We start from the raw sequence: 16,602 nt of genomic DNA on the forward strand, positions 1-16,602 counted from the left end.
GACTTCCGCTCACGGCTTTAAGACCCTTCTCGCCCTATCCTACCCTCACACACACACACACACACACACACACACACACACACACACACACACACACACATCGTGGTAAACAGTATCAGCGGAGTGTGACGTCCTGTTCACGTTGTGTGGACGGGAGGCACATGTGGTGGGGGTCCTGGCCATCAGTGTGTGTGTGTGTGTGGAGGTTGCCATACCCTGGCCCTGACCTGTTAACATGTATCTCACTCCACGTGTTAAGGCACCGCACTCCACGTTTTAAGGCACCGCAACCCACGTGTTAAGGCACCGCACTCCACGTTTTAAGGCACCGCACCCCACGTGTTAAGGCACCGCACTCCACGTGTTAAGGCACCGCACTCCACGTTTTAAGGCACCGCACTCCACGTGTTAAGGCACCGCACTCCACGTGTTAAGGCACCGCACCCGACGTGTTAAGGCACCGCACTCCACGTGTTAAGGTACCGTAGTCAGAAAGAGTATTTAAACACCGTACCTTTTCGCCCACTGTGGTGTTTGTATGTAAATAATTTGCACGTGCTTGGCCTGTGGTGTGTGTGATCTACCTGTGTGATGGATTCTGTTGGACTCTGTGGCTCTCATCCACGATCGTAACTTTTGCCAGGTTACCGTGGCACAGTCATCCTTGCCTCGTGGAGAAGTCTGTCACCGTGGCACAGTCATCCTTACCTCATGTGCTTATGACCTCAGAAAAATATTGAATGGCCTTAAACCCTCGGATGGTCCAGTGTTCGTGATCGCGCTCTCTCTCTCTCTCTCTCTCTCTCTCTCTCTCTCTCTCTCTCTCTCTCTCTCTCTCCAGGGTAAGGTTAGATGTGAAGCTGTAGCGAAGATTGGAAGGATAGCTTTAGGTTACGTCATGTATTTGGTGGGTTACGTCAGGACCAGACCGTGCAGTCAAGAGATACGACAACATGTTCGTTCATGCTTCTTAATGATCGGGAGTTACGACTGTGGCGACGTATGTGTTGGATGGTGTCTCTCGTAACGTCGGGAATTGCGACCTACGTCCTTGGTGACGCTACCGACGCTGGCGGGTTATTGATGGAATCCGTCCTGGCGCCTTAGTGACCCCCCAAGAGCTCTCTGCCTCCGCCTGCCTGGAAGCTTCTTACACTGACAGTGGCGGCTGTGTGTGTGTGTGTGTGTGTGTGTGTGTGTGTGTGTGTGTGTCGTCCAGCGGCTGTGGGTGCGGTATGGGCTCCGTATAAACACAGCGGGACACACAGCTGAGGTGTCCATTGACAGACTGGACACACAGCTGGATGTAGACGAGCAGAGAGGACACATTGCTCATGCCCTATATAAACAAGCAGGACACAGGCAGAGTGACGTATGATCTGTTCTAACATGACTCCAGTGAGGAACAACTCATCGTCTGGTCTTCGCACGTTTATCACACGACAAGATACATGTACCAAGTATCCGTACCTGGTTGTGTGTGTGTGTACTGACGTGAGAGCAGGCTGTCGCCGGTCTTGCCCAAGGATTAGGTTACTTACTCAAATTCAGCGACACCACACCAAGTCAAGCAACTCAGAGCTATATATCCCCCACCTCCACCCTACCCCCAAGACTTGCTGTTACATAATATCTGCTGGAGGGTTAGTAATGTCCACGGTTGTCCCTTGTCTCGTCGTAGTGAGTAGTCTCGCCTCTGGCTGAGGTTGACCTGATGGTGCGATAAAAGAGGAGAGACCCATGCCCCTCCTTAGGCGGCCTCCTCCTCCTCCTCCTCCCCCTCCTGACGGCTCTGTTTAGCCAAACCTTGTGTGAGGGAGCCCCCTGTGGCCGCGTCCCGCCTCCATGTCCGCACACACCCGTGTGGCTCACATATTGCTTCCCACACTACTTCCCTGTGTTGACCTCATTACCAGTCCTTGTTTCACCCTCAGGTCACCACTCCCTCATACTATCCCCTGGTGCCACACCCTGTCTCTCTCCACCCGTGCCAGGACCTCACCCGCACCCTGTCATCACCCCCTTCTGCCACGCCCTGTCATCACCCCCTGCTGCCGCCCATTCATCACCTTTGGTGCCAGAAACTGTCATCACCCACTAGTGCCACACCCTGTCTCCACCCGTGCCAGGACCTCACCCGCACCCTGTCATCACCCCTTGCGGCAGCCATACCATGGTGCCGGCGGCGGCTCCCCGCGCCAGCCTCACCACCACCAGGCCCACATCACCACCGTGCCCTGCATACCTCCTCAGCCCACCAGATCTTCCACCCACGGGCACCTCTCACTCCACCACCACCACCACTACCTCCACACCGCGATTGCTCTTCCCGCGTCGCCAGGAACCATCATGAACATCCCAGCGCTAACTGACCCCCTGGAGACGCACGCGCCTCTGGGCTGTGGTCAGCTGCGTCCAACTTTCCGTGGGCGTGGCAGGGCCAGGGGCGCGCGGACACAGGTGGAGTTCCTACCACGCCAGGGTCTTGGCCGAGGGCCAGCAGGCTACAGTTACACCAAGTTCTCCTCCGCAGTCATTCTCATGCACGCCGCCGGCACCCACCTCAGGAGCCTGCCTTCCGTTGGGAGAGATGTTACTTCACCAGGTGATCGTTGAGCTGGTCATTGTAAAGTGGTTAGGTTTGCAAGTGTTGGTAGTGGGGTCGGTACTTGCAAAATTGTCAGGTCTGCGGCGAGGTGACGGTAGGGTATAGAACCAGCCATCTGCTTGACCTGGCACAGGTCATCCCTCATGTACCAGTAACCCACATGAGGTGTAGTTGGCCGGCCATTGGTTTGGCCAGTGGGCGGAGGTTGTGTACCGGGGAATGAAAGGGCACGTCATGACTGGCCCACAACCTGCGCCACTCCACCAGCTTAATAACTATGTTTTCGCAGCCGTTCAACACCTCCGCTACACCCACCACCGCTCCACTCACCCTCTCTGCCCTGCTATTAGAATCTCCTCTTGAAGTAGGTAATCCAGTGGTTTACTTTCACGGGTCATACGTCGTCGTGGGCAGGCGCGACACACGTTAGTTTCTGACTCATTTTCAACCGCTCTGCTTCCTTGTCTTCGCTTCCCCGTGTTGTTGTGATGTTTCTACAGATATATCTGGTTGCTGTCGTGTATAGACTTCCTCTTTCCTTGTTAATGATTCTGTAGTCATTGGTCTATCATTTTGTTCCTACTCTTATATCAAAAGTTAATATAATCATCTGTTACCAAATCTTTCTTTATCTTCCGTCCATCTTTGCGTCTCCTCACCTGTCTGTGCATTCTGTGCAGTAATTTTAGGCTCTTACAGCTTTCTGCCTCACCATTTATATAGGTAAGGAATGTAGGATACTATTGCTGTCCTCCAGTCGATAACCTTGTCATAGGTCATTAGGTCTCCTGTTATCTGTCCTTCTCTCATACTGTTCTCCAAAAGATAACCTCGTCAGAAACCTTTAGGTCCTCTGTTATCTGTCTCTTCCATGTACTGTCCTCCCGCAGATAACCATCAAGTCTTCCGTAATCTGGTCTCCCTATGTACTCCCACGTACACACGGGATAGAGTGAGCCGTGGGCGCTAGACACACCCATGTCCTCCCACACACGCACGCTCAGTTGCCCAGAACTTGGGGTTAACAGGAAGCGACGCCGCTTCGTATGAGAACAAAACGTTTCATGAAGTTTTGGAATGGAACAGTTCCGTATTGATAGGAAGATTAAGTGGTTGGCTGGTGGCTGCTTTTATTTGGCCTTTATTAAAGACCTTTAAACTACCAGGGTCATTAAGGCCGTCACCCTCAAGTTATAACCATCAGTCGGGGAAAAAAAAAAATGGAAGACTTTTACTTGTCTACGTTAATTCTACGGCCGTTTACACTGTAGATATATATGTACATAAGGTCCTTGATTCGAAGCCCAGCAGGTTGCTACCGATACCTTCGTGTTTACTGATGGTTCGTGAGCCTTGCTGAGGCTATCGGGTGTTTCTCCAAGTGATGATTGGGTCGTGGAAGGTGAGATTGTCGTCAGTCTTGTGGTCCCTCCTCGAGCACGACGGCACGACCCTGCAGCACAATGCTGTACGACTCTTGGTTATGATGGCCTTAAAGGTTATTTTAAAGGCCAGATCGCCGTAGCCAAGGATCTTACCGCCTTGCTGCAGGGTCGCACCTTCGTCGAGGGTCGCGCCACCGTCGTGCTCGAGGGGCGACTGAGGTTATTACCCCGTCGTCTGAAACGAGGAGGTTCCGGGGACAGAAGAAGAGGGCCGTGGTTACCCGTGAATCAGAGGGCAGGTTTTGCCTCACTTCTTAGGATGCAGATGACGAGGGAGGGTGGTGGTGGTGTTGGCGAGAGAGAGAGAGAGAGAGAGAGAGAGAGAGAGAGAGAGAGAGAGAGAGAGAGAGAGAGAGGCGGAAGAATGGGGATGGCATGGGAGAGGAGAAAGACAGAGAGAGAGTTGTGTGGGAGAGGGTTTGTCATGGAGCCAAGTCAGAAGATACTGCCAGCTTAACCTAGCTCTCCCACACTCTCCCACAGCCGTTCCCCCTGCCAACACTCTCCCAGGGTCTTTCCCCTAGTCAGCATTCTCTAACAACTCCTTTCCACAGCTCATCTCCCAATTACACTCACCCACAGTACTCTCCCAGCCCCCTTCTGTAGTCAACACCGTCCCCTGACCCCTCTCCCCTAGCCTGCACTATCCTCCAGCCCCTCCCCCTTGCCAAAACTCACCCACTTCAACATACCCACATGAGTGATAACGAGAGCTCTTAGTCTTAAGGGGGAAAGATTTTTCCTGAAGAAGGAGGAGGCGTCAACACTCACGAGAAGTGAGACAAGAGTGGGGCAATGGCTCACGCCCCTCCGGGGTGAGCCATGTGGCTCAGCCCCCTTCACCTCCACAGGTCTGACATGTCTTCCATCTTGTGTCGCTTGTACAGGTCTCACAACATGTCTTCCTCCGCGTCGTATACAGATTTGCCAGGAGGTCTTCCCTCATGTCTCTTACAGGTGTGACAACATGTCTTCCTCCATATCCTTATACAGGTTTGACGACTTACCTTTCTTCACTACCCATGCCAGAGTCACCCGCCTTCATTCTGACTCTCTTAAAGAGCCTGGTCATACATAACCCACTTCTAATTTGGTGATATTTTATTCTCGTCTTGTGCAACCCTAAGAAGAAAAAAAAAAGGTAATGTTTTGTCGTGGATCTGGCAGTAATTATCTTCAAAGTGCTGATACTCGTGGAGTGATCTGTGTCTGTCGCTTCTCATGCCTAATACCGTAACCGCACTCTGACTTAACACTTCTTAAGTCACCCTAACCTTAGGTTTAATCTGTCTTAAGTCACCTTAGCCTTAGGTTTAATCTGTCGTAAGTCACCCTAGCCTTAGGTTTAATCTGTCTCAAGTCATCCTAACCTTAGGTTTAATCTGTCTTAAATCACCATAACCTTAGGTTTAATGTCTTAAGTCACCCTAACCTTCAGGTAAGTTTCACCCGTCTTAAGCTACTCTAACCTTATGTTAGGTTTAATCTGTCTTGACCTACATACCTTAGCCAAGTCAGATTGTACAGATATATGCTTAACTTGAATCTCCGTGACTTGCCTGAGGTTGATATTCTAGTATTACCTGTTCAACGTGACTTTAATTAGCTAAACATACGGTAGCTAGCCCGGTCTAGTCTTCATTTTCAGCTCATCTTGATCTCTGACTTGGCTTGGACCAAGTTAACTTGGTGCACATTGGCATAACCAAATCAAGCATAATTTGAACTAGCCATACCTGTTGTGGTCTAACCTGAGGTAGTCTTCAGTAACTTGGTGTAGCCTGATATTCTCATTTTCTTTTGTTTTGATCTGGCTTGGCCACTAACGTCAGAGGTTTATTTACCAGGTTAAGTTCAATTAGAGTCAATTACCTAAGCTGTAGATGACTTAGTACACCTGTGACTTGGCTTAATCTAACCTTATTTGCCAAACTCTTCGTCATTAAACCTGACGTAATCGAACCTAAACGGATTTCTCTGGAAGTATTCGTACCTGACCTGACCTGATCTAACCTACCATAACAACATAAATCAAACCTGCTTTTGACCAGTTTCAAAGAGACGTAAGTCTTTTCATGAAGCCAAGTTTTTCACGCGACACAAGAAGAGAGAGAGAGTCTAGAAGGCGGGACGTGATGAGCCCTATTCTGGTAATATGGGTCAAAGGTCGTGTGATGCTCTCCTTCCAGGTCGCGTGAGGTGACGCTCTCCGTCATCTCACACACCAAGGAATTGTGGGAGTCGTTAGGGTGAGCGGGACACGTCAGGCCGATCACTCCGTCAGTCCTCACCAAGAAACGCGCGCGAGAGAGAGAGAGAGAGAGAGAGAGAGAGAGAGAGAGAGAGAGAGAGAGAGAGAGAGAGAGAGAGAGAGAGAGAGATGAACAGCCAGCCCTTGATGATTGCCGACACCTTTGGCTGAGCAGCGAGCTAAATTGTGTGTGTGTGTGTGTGTGTGTGTGTGTGTGTGTGTGTGTAATTACCTTTTTATTCTGTACTGAACGGGAAGGGAGGGGTTTTGCACGTGTGGGGGCGCCCCCATCTCTTGAGCATTCTCTCCCATCGTGCCACTTCTTGTGTGTGTGATTACCGTTTGAGTGTTACAGGGAGAGAGATTAACACTTGTGTTGCCCCGTCTCTTAACCTTGAATATATGTACCTTGTCTTTCACACACACACACACACACACACACACACCATCCTAAGCCAGATATCTATTGATTACCCGTAGTGATCAGCGGGTCAAGAATTACATACGAGCGGGACAGTCGCTCCTGCAGGAAGCATAGCCACCGCCACACCTCACTATACATCATTATTGTCCATGTGAGACAGGCGCACCGGGTTGTATCTGCCAGCCTCCTCCTCCTCCTCCCTCCTACCGCTCCTCCTCACACTGCTGATCCCAGACGCCGCTCTTATGTTTCCAGCCCGGCAGCCGCAGAGAGGCCGCCCGACGTGTGTAATTCCAGGCAGGAACCTGCTTGTGGCCATCTCACGAGTAGTATGCTGTATACAGCTTCCCCAGCCCGGGAGCGTCACCTCAGGCGGCTTTGGGCTCTCTGCAACCGTTACATTCCGGTTAGAGACGCGTGTGGACGGGGCGGGGCGGGGCCGGGGCCTGGGGTTGGCATATCCTCTATCTTCACTCACTCCTGTTGTATAAGGAAGGATTTCTTGCATCTCCTGAAGAATACCTAGGGCTGCCTTTGTTTATTTTGTGTGCACTGTGGGTGCATATATATATATATATATATATATATATATATATATATATATATATATATATATATATATATATATATATATATGTATGTATATATATAGCTGTTATGTGTAATACACCTAAACCACAGCTCCCTATCTATAACCAAGCCCCACAGACACCTTTCCATATATATATATATATATATATATATATATATATATATATATATATATATGTGTGTGTGTGTGTGTGTGTGTGTGTGTGTGTGTGTGTACGTATGTGCGTGTATGTGCGTATACTGATTGAAAGGGAATGCAAAGTGCAGTAGACCACTGGGTCCATTCGAGAATGTCTGTGTCAGTGTGAGAGCTTAGGGACACAGACTTTGGCGTGCAGGGAGTTTGAATACTGCGGGAACTAAAGAGAAATACCAGTAAACTATTTTTTTTTCTAACTACAGAGGCATAAATAACGTTAGACGTGGACTTGAGGCGAGATGCGTTCGTCAGGTCTATTTTTAAACGCATTTATGGTGAAGCTCTCGACTGTTGGTAAGTCATCCCACATGTTTAAAAGTCCTCTTAAGGACAATTTGCTCCTCCGTCCCGTTCGAAGTAAAACGCTCGACTGAGGGTTTGCAGCGTGTACGTCGTCCAGAGTGACACTGAGGAGCTTGTTGGAGGGGAGGCATCCACCACCTGCTGGGGATTACCAGGAAAATAAATCTCCTGTGGAAGGACACGAGCACACACACACACACACACACACACACACACACACACACACACACTGGAGTGTTAGGGCTCGCGATATATATATATATATATATATATATATATATATATATATATATATATATATATATATATATTTATAGAGAGAGAGAGAGAGAGAGAGAGAGAGAGAGAGAGAGAGAGAGAGAGAGAGAGAGAGACTCGTGCATATGAAACGACCATTTAGTTAGCTGCAGTTGAAGACACCTCAGTCTTTCTCGGTCTGTTGATATTTTGAGCACGACGGTACGACCCTTGGTGTACGATGATGATGATGTGGTCGCACCGTAATACCCAAGGGTTACCCTCGTGGTGCAGGGATGGAGGGAAGGGACCAGCTGGTGCTGGGGCGAAGGGCGGCAGGGGAGGGGAGTGGGAGGGTGAAAGCTCTCCCCCTGCAGATGGTGCAGCAGATGACGTCACACACCCAAAGTTTATTTACAAAGCCGAGCGTCTGGGACTCGAAAGTGTGTCAGTGTCATTTAGATATTTCGTCTTATATCTAATGTATTATATTTGCTTGGTGTGGGGCGGGGGGATATGTCAGGAACCAGGTGTAGTGGATGAGGTGACACAAATGTGTGTAAGGGAACGGTAGACAGGATGTTGGAGTTGAAGGGACGCATGTCAGAGGGAGACCCTCTCGAAATGGGCCGGGATCAACGCCTGTTGTGTGCCGCAGGGCTAAGGCGGGGCCCCTTGGACCGTTGATCTTCTTAGGTCTCCACCACAGTGACTTGCTGTTCCCTCCTGGCCCCGAGCACCAGCCAGGTGTGGTGCTCCGTGTATTGGGTCCTCCACCAGCCACGCTGGGCTACACCCTCCTTCCTCCTTATGTGAGGGAGGAGAATTATAATTGCAGATTTTCAGGTGTCGCGAGTTGACATTGGTGGAGCGGTCATCGTCCTCTTGTCTAAGGTTCCAGTGGAGTTCGCTCCCGGGGAGGAGGTGGACAGACGTAACGCACGGGTTTGTTACTGGATGAAGTGAAAGGCCACAGGCACGGTCAGGGGCCTTCCATCATGACCAGGCACCTCGGAGGAAGGAGAGGAAACAGCAGGGAGGTAAGCGACAAGGATGAGAACATGAAAATTATGTCAGGAAAAGATGAAGAAAATGAGACGAATGACGAACGTAGGAAAAAGAAACATGAAGTGTAGCCCGATAGCTTAGTTTTGATGAGACAGAAATAAACACCACCAGTTTGGTCACGGAGTGTGTTGAATGGTTCCAGACATCACTTTCAACACTACAAGTCAGAGGGTAGGTACTTCCCTGGGCGGTTGCTGTTTACTACCAAAATAACTTCGACTTATTCAGGCACTGTCATCCAGTGAGGCCTGACTACTCCCCTCCCTCTATACAAGGAAACAAAATCAACTCCTTACTCATGCTAGGTTAGGATGGGTGCGTGTTAGTGCGTTTTGACTAGCACACAAGTCCTGGGCCGGGGGAAGTTTTCATTCTCGCATAAAGGTGGTTCTTCTTACTGTCACAGCGAGAGTGTAATTAGATTTATACAAGCAAGCCAGCGTGGAAGCCATATGAACATTTAATCCCTTATTAATACGCGAGGGTAACAAAGGAGGTATTTGGGTCATGTTATAGTTATATAGGGTGTCATGTAGGTGGGTATTAAGGTACTGGATATACATGGACGTTATGTAGGTGGTGGACGCGCCAGTGGTGTGGATTATTACGTAGGCGGGTGATATACAAGGGTCAAAATATTGTAGGGGAGACGCCTGAATTCCGGATAGGTTGTTCCTCAGTCTTCGTGTGTCGGGGGATGACTCGGTGTAGCTCCGATCAGGGCGTGTCCCACCGGGACTTTACCTCTCCACTATAACAGCCACGTAGGATTTTATGTACAGAGTTCACGTACAAGTTACTAGTTGTCAGCGTACCTGACCTCTGATCCGTAGGGCCCAGGTTCGTCTAAGATCGGCTTTATTGAGTCACCGAAGGTCTCGTGTGTTCTGCAGCGTGTCTCTCCAAGGGAAATCAGGATAATGAAACATACATTCAATTTCGAATGAGCTATTTGGAACGCCTCTTGTGGGAACGCGACTGTGCAGCCAGCCATTCAACCTGATCACACCCTTCCAGCCGGCCAAGCAGGAGACGGCGCCAGGAGGAGCAGCTAGTTAGTCTGGCCGTTCGCTCTCCTGGCGTTTCCCATCCTCCCTGAGGTCCGGGGCGGTGATGACGTTTTCCTGTGGCTGCTGCTGCTGCTGCTTAACCCATTGAGCACAGCGGTACGAGCCTTGAGCGCGACGGGTGCGATTTTCAAACAAAGTGGTAAGGCCAGAGTTTGAGTACGATACTTCGGTCTTGGAATACGATGGCGTCGAAGTTCAGACCCCACCCTCAGGGGCTGTCAGAGATCGCGCCACCATACGCAAAGGTCGCATTGTCGTGCTCAAGTATCGTACCGTTGCTTTCAAATGTCGCGCTGTCGTGTTCAAAGGTCGAACGGTCGTGCTGAAGGGTTATGCCGTCGTTCTGTAGAGGTAATTCTAATATCTCCACAGAAGTATCGGTATTTTTACCTGAAACAATGACCAGTAAAACGTACTGATAGTTTCTTTGTGGCAGCTCTTGTGAAAGTCAGACAAAAAAAAAAAGCTTTGCATCACAGGCAACATTCAGTGTTCCGCTGAAGGTTAATTTCACTCGGCCAAAGTTGTAGGAATGTGACTCAAGGTCTCCAAAGAATACGGAAATAATTTAGATAGAAAAAAAATAATAGGAAAAGAGTAGTATTTTCTTAGAGTTTGGACAGTGATCAGTAGTTGTTTTATCATGATTCTAATGAGAACAGGTCATTATATCTTGGCATTTGCTTTTTTGATTAATATAGTAGATAGCGACCCATCACAGCGTGTGGAATGTGGACCCGGCTGGTAATTTACTCAGTTCCTTTGAGGTTTTGTTTCGAAGTAAAGTTAACAGTATTTAAATGATGACGGTGTGTGTGTGTGTGTGTCACGACTGCGGCACGGTAGCCAAGGTCAGCAGGAACCATACTGTTCACTTCCGCGCAGGAGGAGCATGGCCGGTAGCATCATCTTAAGCCGCCGGGCGGGTGAGTGAGGCTACAGTTTTTAATTCTCGCGTGAACAAAGTACACAGAACCATCAGTTTATGTAAGTGCAGGCAGTACCTGTGCCACAGTGCTGCCGTCAAGGTAGGCAGTTTCAACCTTCGAGGAATTTTTCTCACGTTTTTTGGTGGTTTCATCCGTCAAGAATTCTTTTATGCGAATTCTACAAATATCACACCGCAAGTCGAAATGATAGTAACCGTACTTTTGGCTCTAACAAGATAGTATAAGCAAGGAAATGTGGTAAAAATGTAAACAGACACAAGATGGCTCGAGACGGATACCATTCGAGCGAAGCACAAAGCGAGCTGCCCTTGAGGACTAGGCTTTTATTAGAGCAACCTAAATCCCCCTTAATCAGCATCGGAGCCAGCTCAACCCCGCCGAGGTGTTTACCCTCCTCACTACTTAATGTATTTAGTTCCTACCCTAACAAGTACACAAAACATAAAGTTCACGAATGCTGCAGAAAATTCATCCTAACCCTAACGCGCGGAATTCAACCGACCCGTGCTGTAGAATTTCTCTCTCGAGTTCCTTGCATGACAATGGTAACCTCGCCAGAATGAACGTAATTACCAGGCACACCGACCCAGAGCAGCGGAGGAATGCAGTTGCGTCTTGTGGGCGGCCGTGTGCGATGCGCTTTCGTCTTGAATACCAAACGCAGCGATGCACTGACAGTTGCTTAAACCTCGATATTTCGATTGAACCAGCCTCGCTCAGACACACACAAGTTAGCATTTAAACGTTAATTGTATGCATGGCTTCATGTTCAGTTTCAGACACGAAGTAAAACTATCGGAAGCAAAGAACTCGAATTGTCTTTTTGTTTCAGATGTTATGACACCATACATGCATACCTTTACATCCGGTTCCATTTTAGCTCAGATTCTGTGTCATTCCCATCAGGGTTTAAGCATCTCAGGTTATTACGTTTTCATCTTATTAATTGCGTATATCTCATGTATAGTTCAGGTTTTATGATATATCTTTCATTAAAGGTTGATATTTGTCTTCCTAATCTTGACCTGAAATTTCACGTTTCCAATATAGGACTAATCATTTTTGGGCGTTTGTAAGTTTACAGGAAATTGATTTCTCCTGACACCGAAATCCTTTTACCGGCCTCCAACGCATTTCTCTTGAGATGATTGCTATTCACTGTTTTTTTTCATTGTGCTATATAGAAATTCGAAGTCTTACTAAAAGTGTTATGCATAACTTTGCCATAGTATAGATGCGTGTTTCTTCTTATTTTCCTTTTTTACTCATTAATTTGGCTACACCATTTGAAAATATCAAGTGACGTGAGTATTACATTATTCTTTGTTGTCATATAATGCTTATATTTTCTTCTGTGTTCTAGGCAGTTCTTAATTAATCATTATGCTTGATTATCACATGCCTAGATGATATTTCCAGTGCTTGGCTTATGAGCCTGAATTTTGTAATCCAATCCAATCTTTATTGATTTTTTCCCAAGAATGAGAGTTGAATCCGCCATGTTCTCTAATTGTATGAGTTCAAATAACTTGATTATTGGGTTAGATGCAGTATGATAAAGCGTCTTTCAGAAATCGCATATGTAAGCATCCTGTTCCTCGTTTCTGTCTTTGTACAGTTCAGATAATTACCATCTTCGTGGCATGTCCCTACTTGTGATTTTTATTCCTTATTTTCCTGAAAGTGGCTTTTTTTTTTTTAGATACCCATAGCCATTAGAACATAATAGGAAAATTAAAAGAGATCCTAATAAATATCTCATTGTGGAGAAAATAGCGTTGGGAGTAAGTTACCACCATGTAATTCCTTTAAATCTTTTTATTTTTGATCATAAGCCACGAATTTATAACGAAACCCTGCTCAGAATCTTCAAGAATGTACACGTCTATCAAAATCACCCTTAAATTTAGCACCACAAGACGGATGCAAGTAGGGAGTACACATCCTCCCATGTCGGCATTAGGGCGTGACATTATTAAGGCTGGTTTCGACAGTGATGGTGAGGGGGCAGTCGGTAGGTGTTGTGCATGACGCCATCTGCCGATACGGCGAATGTTGTAGTAGACTGCAGGTGACGTCGCAATACGTAAGGAAATGATACGGTACGATCTTCCATAGTTTCCTGTAATGATTGAAGAGTTGAGTTGGCAACATCGCAACGACTGGCGCGTGTCCCGACCAATTTACCTTATTTGTGTTCCTCCTTAGTGTCGCTGCAGGGCGGTTCCCGGTTGTAACAACAACCCTATGAAGATCCCCTCGCCGTAGTCATGTCGAGGTTATCAAACATGAAAGCTTGTAACGTAATACAGGATTGGGATGCTACACATCCTAGCTCGGCACTCAATATTTGGATTCAGCATAGTGAACGCTTTTGGGTATAGTTTAAAGTCTCACCCATTCATAGTGGGCGACGACGCTTCCCCGGGCAACGAGTTTTACAGCCTAACTTATGAATCCGACGGACTGAACTGAAAGAAAACAACCTGTTTCAGTTGTTTTCCTTTTTATCTTTAACTTAGGTTGCATTATGAATTTAGGCAGCCTTAAATTTCACGTGGAAAACACATAAATGATGTGGTACGCTTTTGGTACAGCCTTGGCGTGCTTGGCGGTTACTATATAAGCTTTAAAGAGCATTGATATAAAACATGAATGAACGATGCAGTACGCCTCCAGTAAAGCCATGGCCCTCCAAGCGGCGCATGCCATCTCGGCTGAGCACCTTGACTGTTGCAAAGCGCATTTGAGCTGGAGAAGGCGGCACAGAAGAGGAGTGGCAAGACAACTTTGTTGAACCTAAGCTGATTATCGTGGCGAGAATACCTTGAAATAGAGATTCAGATTTTTTCGTTATATGACTGACACACATTAGTTGTGGCGTAAGAACTTGAAATAGTTACACCACTTCTAGAAGTTAACCAACCTATGAGAATTAAGTTTCCCGAACAGCTGACGTGTTCCGTAGTTGCTGTGGTCCCAGAGTTTAAGTGCGTTCATATGTAAGCAAAACAGGTGCAAATGACAGTGTTTGCATGAGAAAGACGGACAACAGGAGGCCTGATTGGCCCATGACTGGGTTGTCTGGTAAAAAAAAAAAAAAAAAGCTTGTTTATATTTTTCGTTTATGATACTATAAACTAAGATAATTCTCTTATCCTAAGAAAACATAGATTTGCTTTGATTCTGTTGATTTCTAGAAGTGTTTTTCCCTTAAGTTAATCAACTTATTGATATATGAGTTTTAGCCACTTCTGCGATAACCCCTCACTTTTTCTGTGTTTTACCTTCCCCACAACCAACTATTGTTTGATGAAATGATTCACAATTTTCCGTTCGTAAATTTCTTAATATCACCATGAAATGAATAGTTTTCGTGTTCCCAGCGCCACTTCGTTAACGGGTAATATATATATATATATATATATATATATATATATATATATATATATATATATATATATATATATATAACATGTCTGAATTATCAGAGGAACTAATGCACTCATATCATAATCAGCTACGTATGGCACCTCTAGGTATTGTAACTGCGAACCCCTTGCTTTTGAGAATAGAATTTTGAATCGGAGTCTTAATGTCGCAAATGATGAGTGCTCTACTTTGTAGTGCAGCGTCGGCCATCGTAGCTTCTGCAGGACCAGAAGATCTGTCAGAGATCATATGCTGCGCCAGTCATAATATCACGGTAGAGTTACGAAAATATAATTCCAAGTATATGAAAGAAAAAGGTGGTAAAGAACGGAGTTTCATAGAGGGGCAACTTCGTTAAAGTTAGGTGCAAGGTTGTACCAATGCAGTTTGCATCATACCAGGTATAGTTCGGTCATGTTTATCTGCAGATTGTAAGGACAAGAAAAACTCGGGAGTACAAGTGTTTTTCTCGTGAGGTCTTGGAATATGAGTTTAAGAAAGTGACACCAGGTTTAGTAGAAATGTGATTAATGGGAAACTAGTAAAGCTGAGTTCTGGAGAGATTCGTGGAACATTAAGATCAATAAGAACAAAACTACTTCGCTCGCAGTAGAGTGAACTATGGGAATTATAATACTGTACAGCTGATGAGGACTGGCAATCTAAAGCTCAGTTGTAAACGGAAGACAAAAAAGATGAAATATTGAAATTTAATGGTAAGACGACTTGGCCATGTAGGGGGTGCTGTCTGAAGCATTACGTAATAATATATGTCAGCTGTAGTAAAAAAGATTATCCATCCCTTACCTGTAAGAAGCTTTTCTCCTTGCGAACGTTACGATCGTGTCTCCTGCCTTCCATATCTTGACTTAGCCTATTCCAAGTTCACTCTCTGGAAGTTTTGTGTAGTTTTCAGAGCTAACTTTAACAAACGTATCTTTCTGTAGTTAACACACTGTAATATTTACAAATGCCACCACTATTGTAAGTTGTTTTTGTATCACAGAAACTTTCACAATAAATGTCTAGACTTTTCTTATGCTCAAACTTAAACTTGTCTTGATCTTTCTATATAAAAAACCCTGTTGTCCATAGCACATAGCAGCTTTTTTTTAATATTTCCATTCACACACTAGATCCTTGGCATTACTTCACAGCACTGGATTATCACAAAGGAACCCAGATAAATTTCTGGGGACCAAGAGTCGACGATTTCGCTGCTGTAGAGAATGAAGTCGAGGGTTCGTTGCGCTGTCTCGGAAGTCGTTGGTTGTCGATGACGCTCGGAAGGGAGGACGCACGGGAGACGCCGCTCTGCACCTGCAAAACGAAAACTGTAACCAGCTGCGAAAGGCTCCACCTAATCTAGTTCGCCTGAACCAGTAATTATCAACACATGAATTAGTGAACGTGCTAGTGTGGAGGCCGTGCGGGCGATGCTTCTAAATACGCATCAACGCCGGCGGGAGACTTAGTCTTCCGTTGTTGAATATGGCCACAAGTGTGACAAACACTGCCCACTTATGTGGATGCCCCTCCCCCACTACCCTCAGAGCTCACCAGTGATCGGCGGTCACCACCTGGAGCTGCTGCTGGGGGCACGAGGACACCCGGAGCCCAGCACTGGCCAGCACAGGACGCCACAACGCGGCCGCTACTGTGGACACAAGAAGATAGTGTGCCACGCGCGAGCCAAAGGAGTTCACGGGACCGGTGCCAAGTGGCGCCCCGGGCTGCAGCCTGCCACCTTTTGAGGTTCATGGAAATTATCGAACATCATGTGTTAGGTTCTGTGGGACAGCCATTATCCCAAGCTAGCCGGCAAACCCATGCACATGTGTTCTCATGAAGTAAGTTACTTACATAGTGGACCTTGGAATATTATTCTGAAACAGGAATATCCCAAGTGGGTAACAGTCCAACCTTGACCCAAAATTTTGAAGATAGTCTCACAAAGGCCGATATTTATTATTAACTACGTTTAGTCCTCGTATTTCCTCGATTTGTTCTGGACACCTCCCATG

General features: G+C 46.8%; 1 protein-coding gene across 8 annotated transcripts in view; it reads right to left on the reverse strand.

Moving 5' to 3' along the window:
* The window catches only part of LOC139758319 (uncharacterized), a 91,962-nt gene that overhangs the window by 67,416 nt on the left and 7,944 nt on the right, over positions 1-16,602 (reverse strand). For 4 of the 8 annotated variants that reach the window (XM_071679561.1, XM_071679558.1, XM_071679556.1 and 1 more), the window contains exons 1-2: positions 16,139-16,286; positions 15,386-15,898 (exon numbers count right to left, since the gene is read on the reverse strand). In XM_071679561.1, the coding sequence (XP_071535662.1) occupies positions 15,386-15,439 (54 nt within the window). In that variant the 5' untranslated portion in view covers positions 15,440-15,898; positions 16,139-16,286. Of the gene's footprint in view, positions 1-15,385; positions 15,899-16,138; positions 16,287-16,602 lie in introns of those variants that run through there. The other 4 variants (XM_071679565.1, XM_071679562.1, XM_071679557.1 and 1 more) reach the window with 1 other exon arrangement.

The sequence above is a fragment of the Panulirus ornatus genome, chromosome 30 (assembly GCF_036320965.1).
Source record: "Panulirus ornatus isolate Po-2019 chromosome 30, ASM3632096v1, whole genome shotgun sequence".
NCBI classification, from domain to species: domain Eukaryota; kingdom Metazoa; phylum Arthropoda; class Malacostraca; order Decapoda; family Palinuridae; genus Panulirus; species Panulirus ornatus.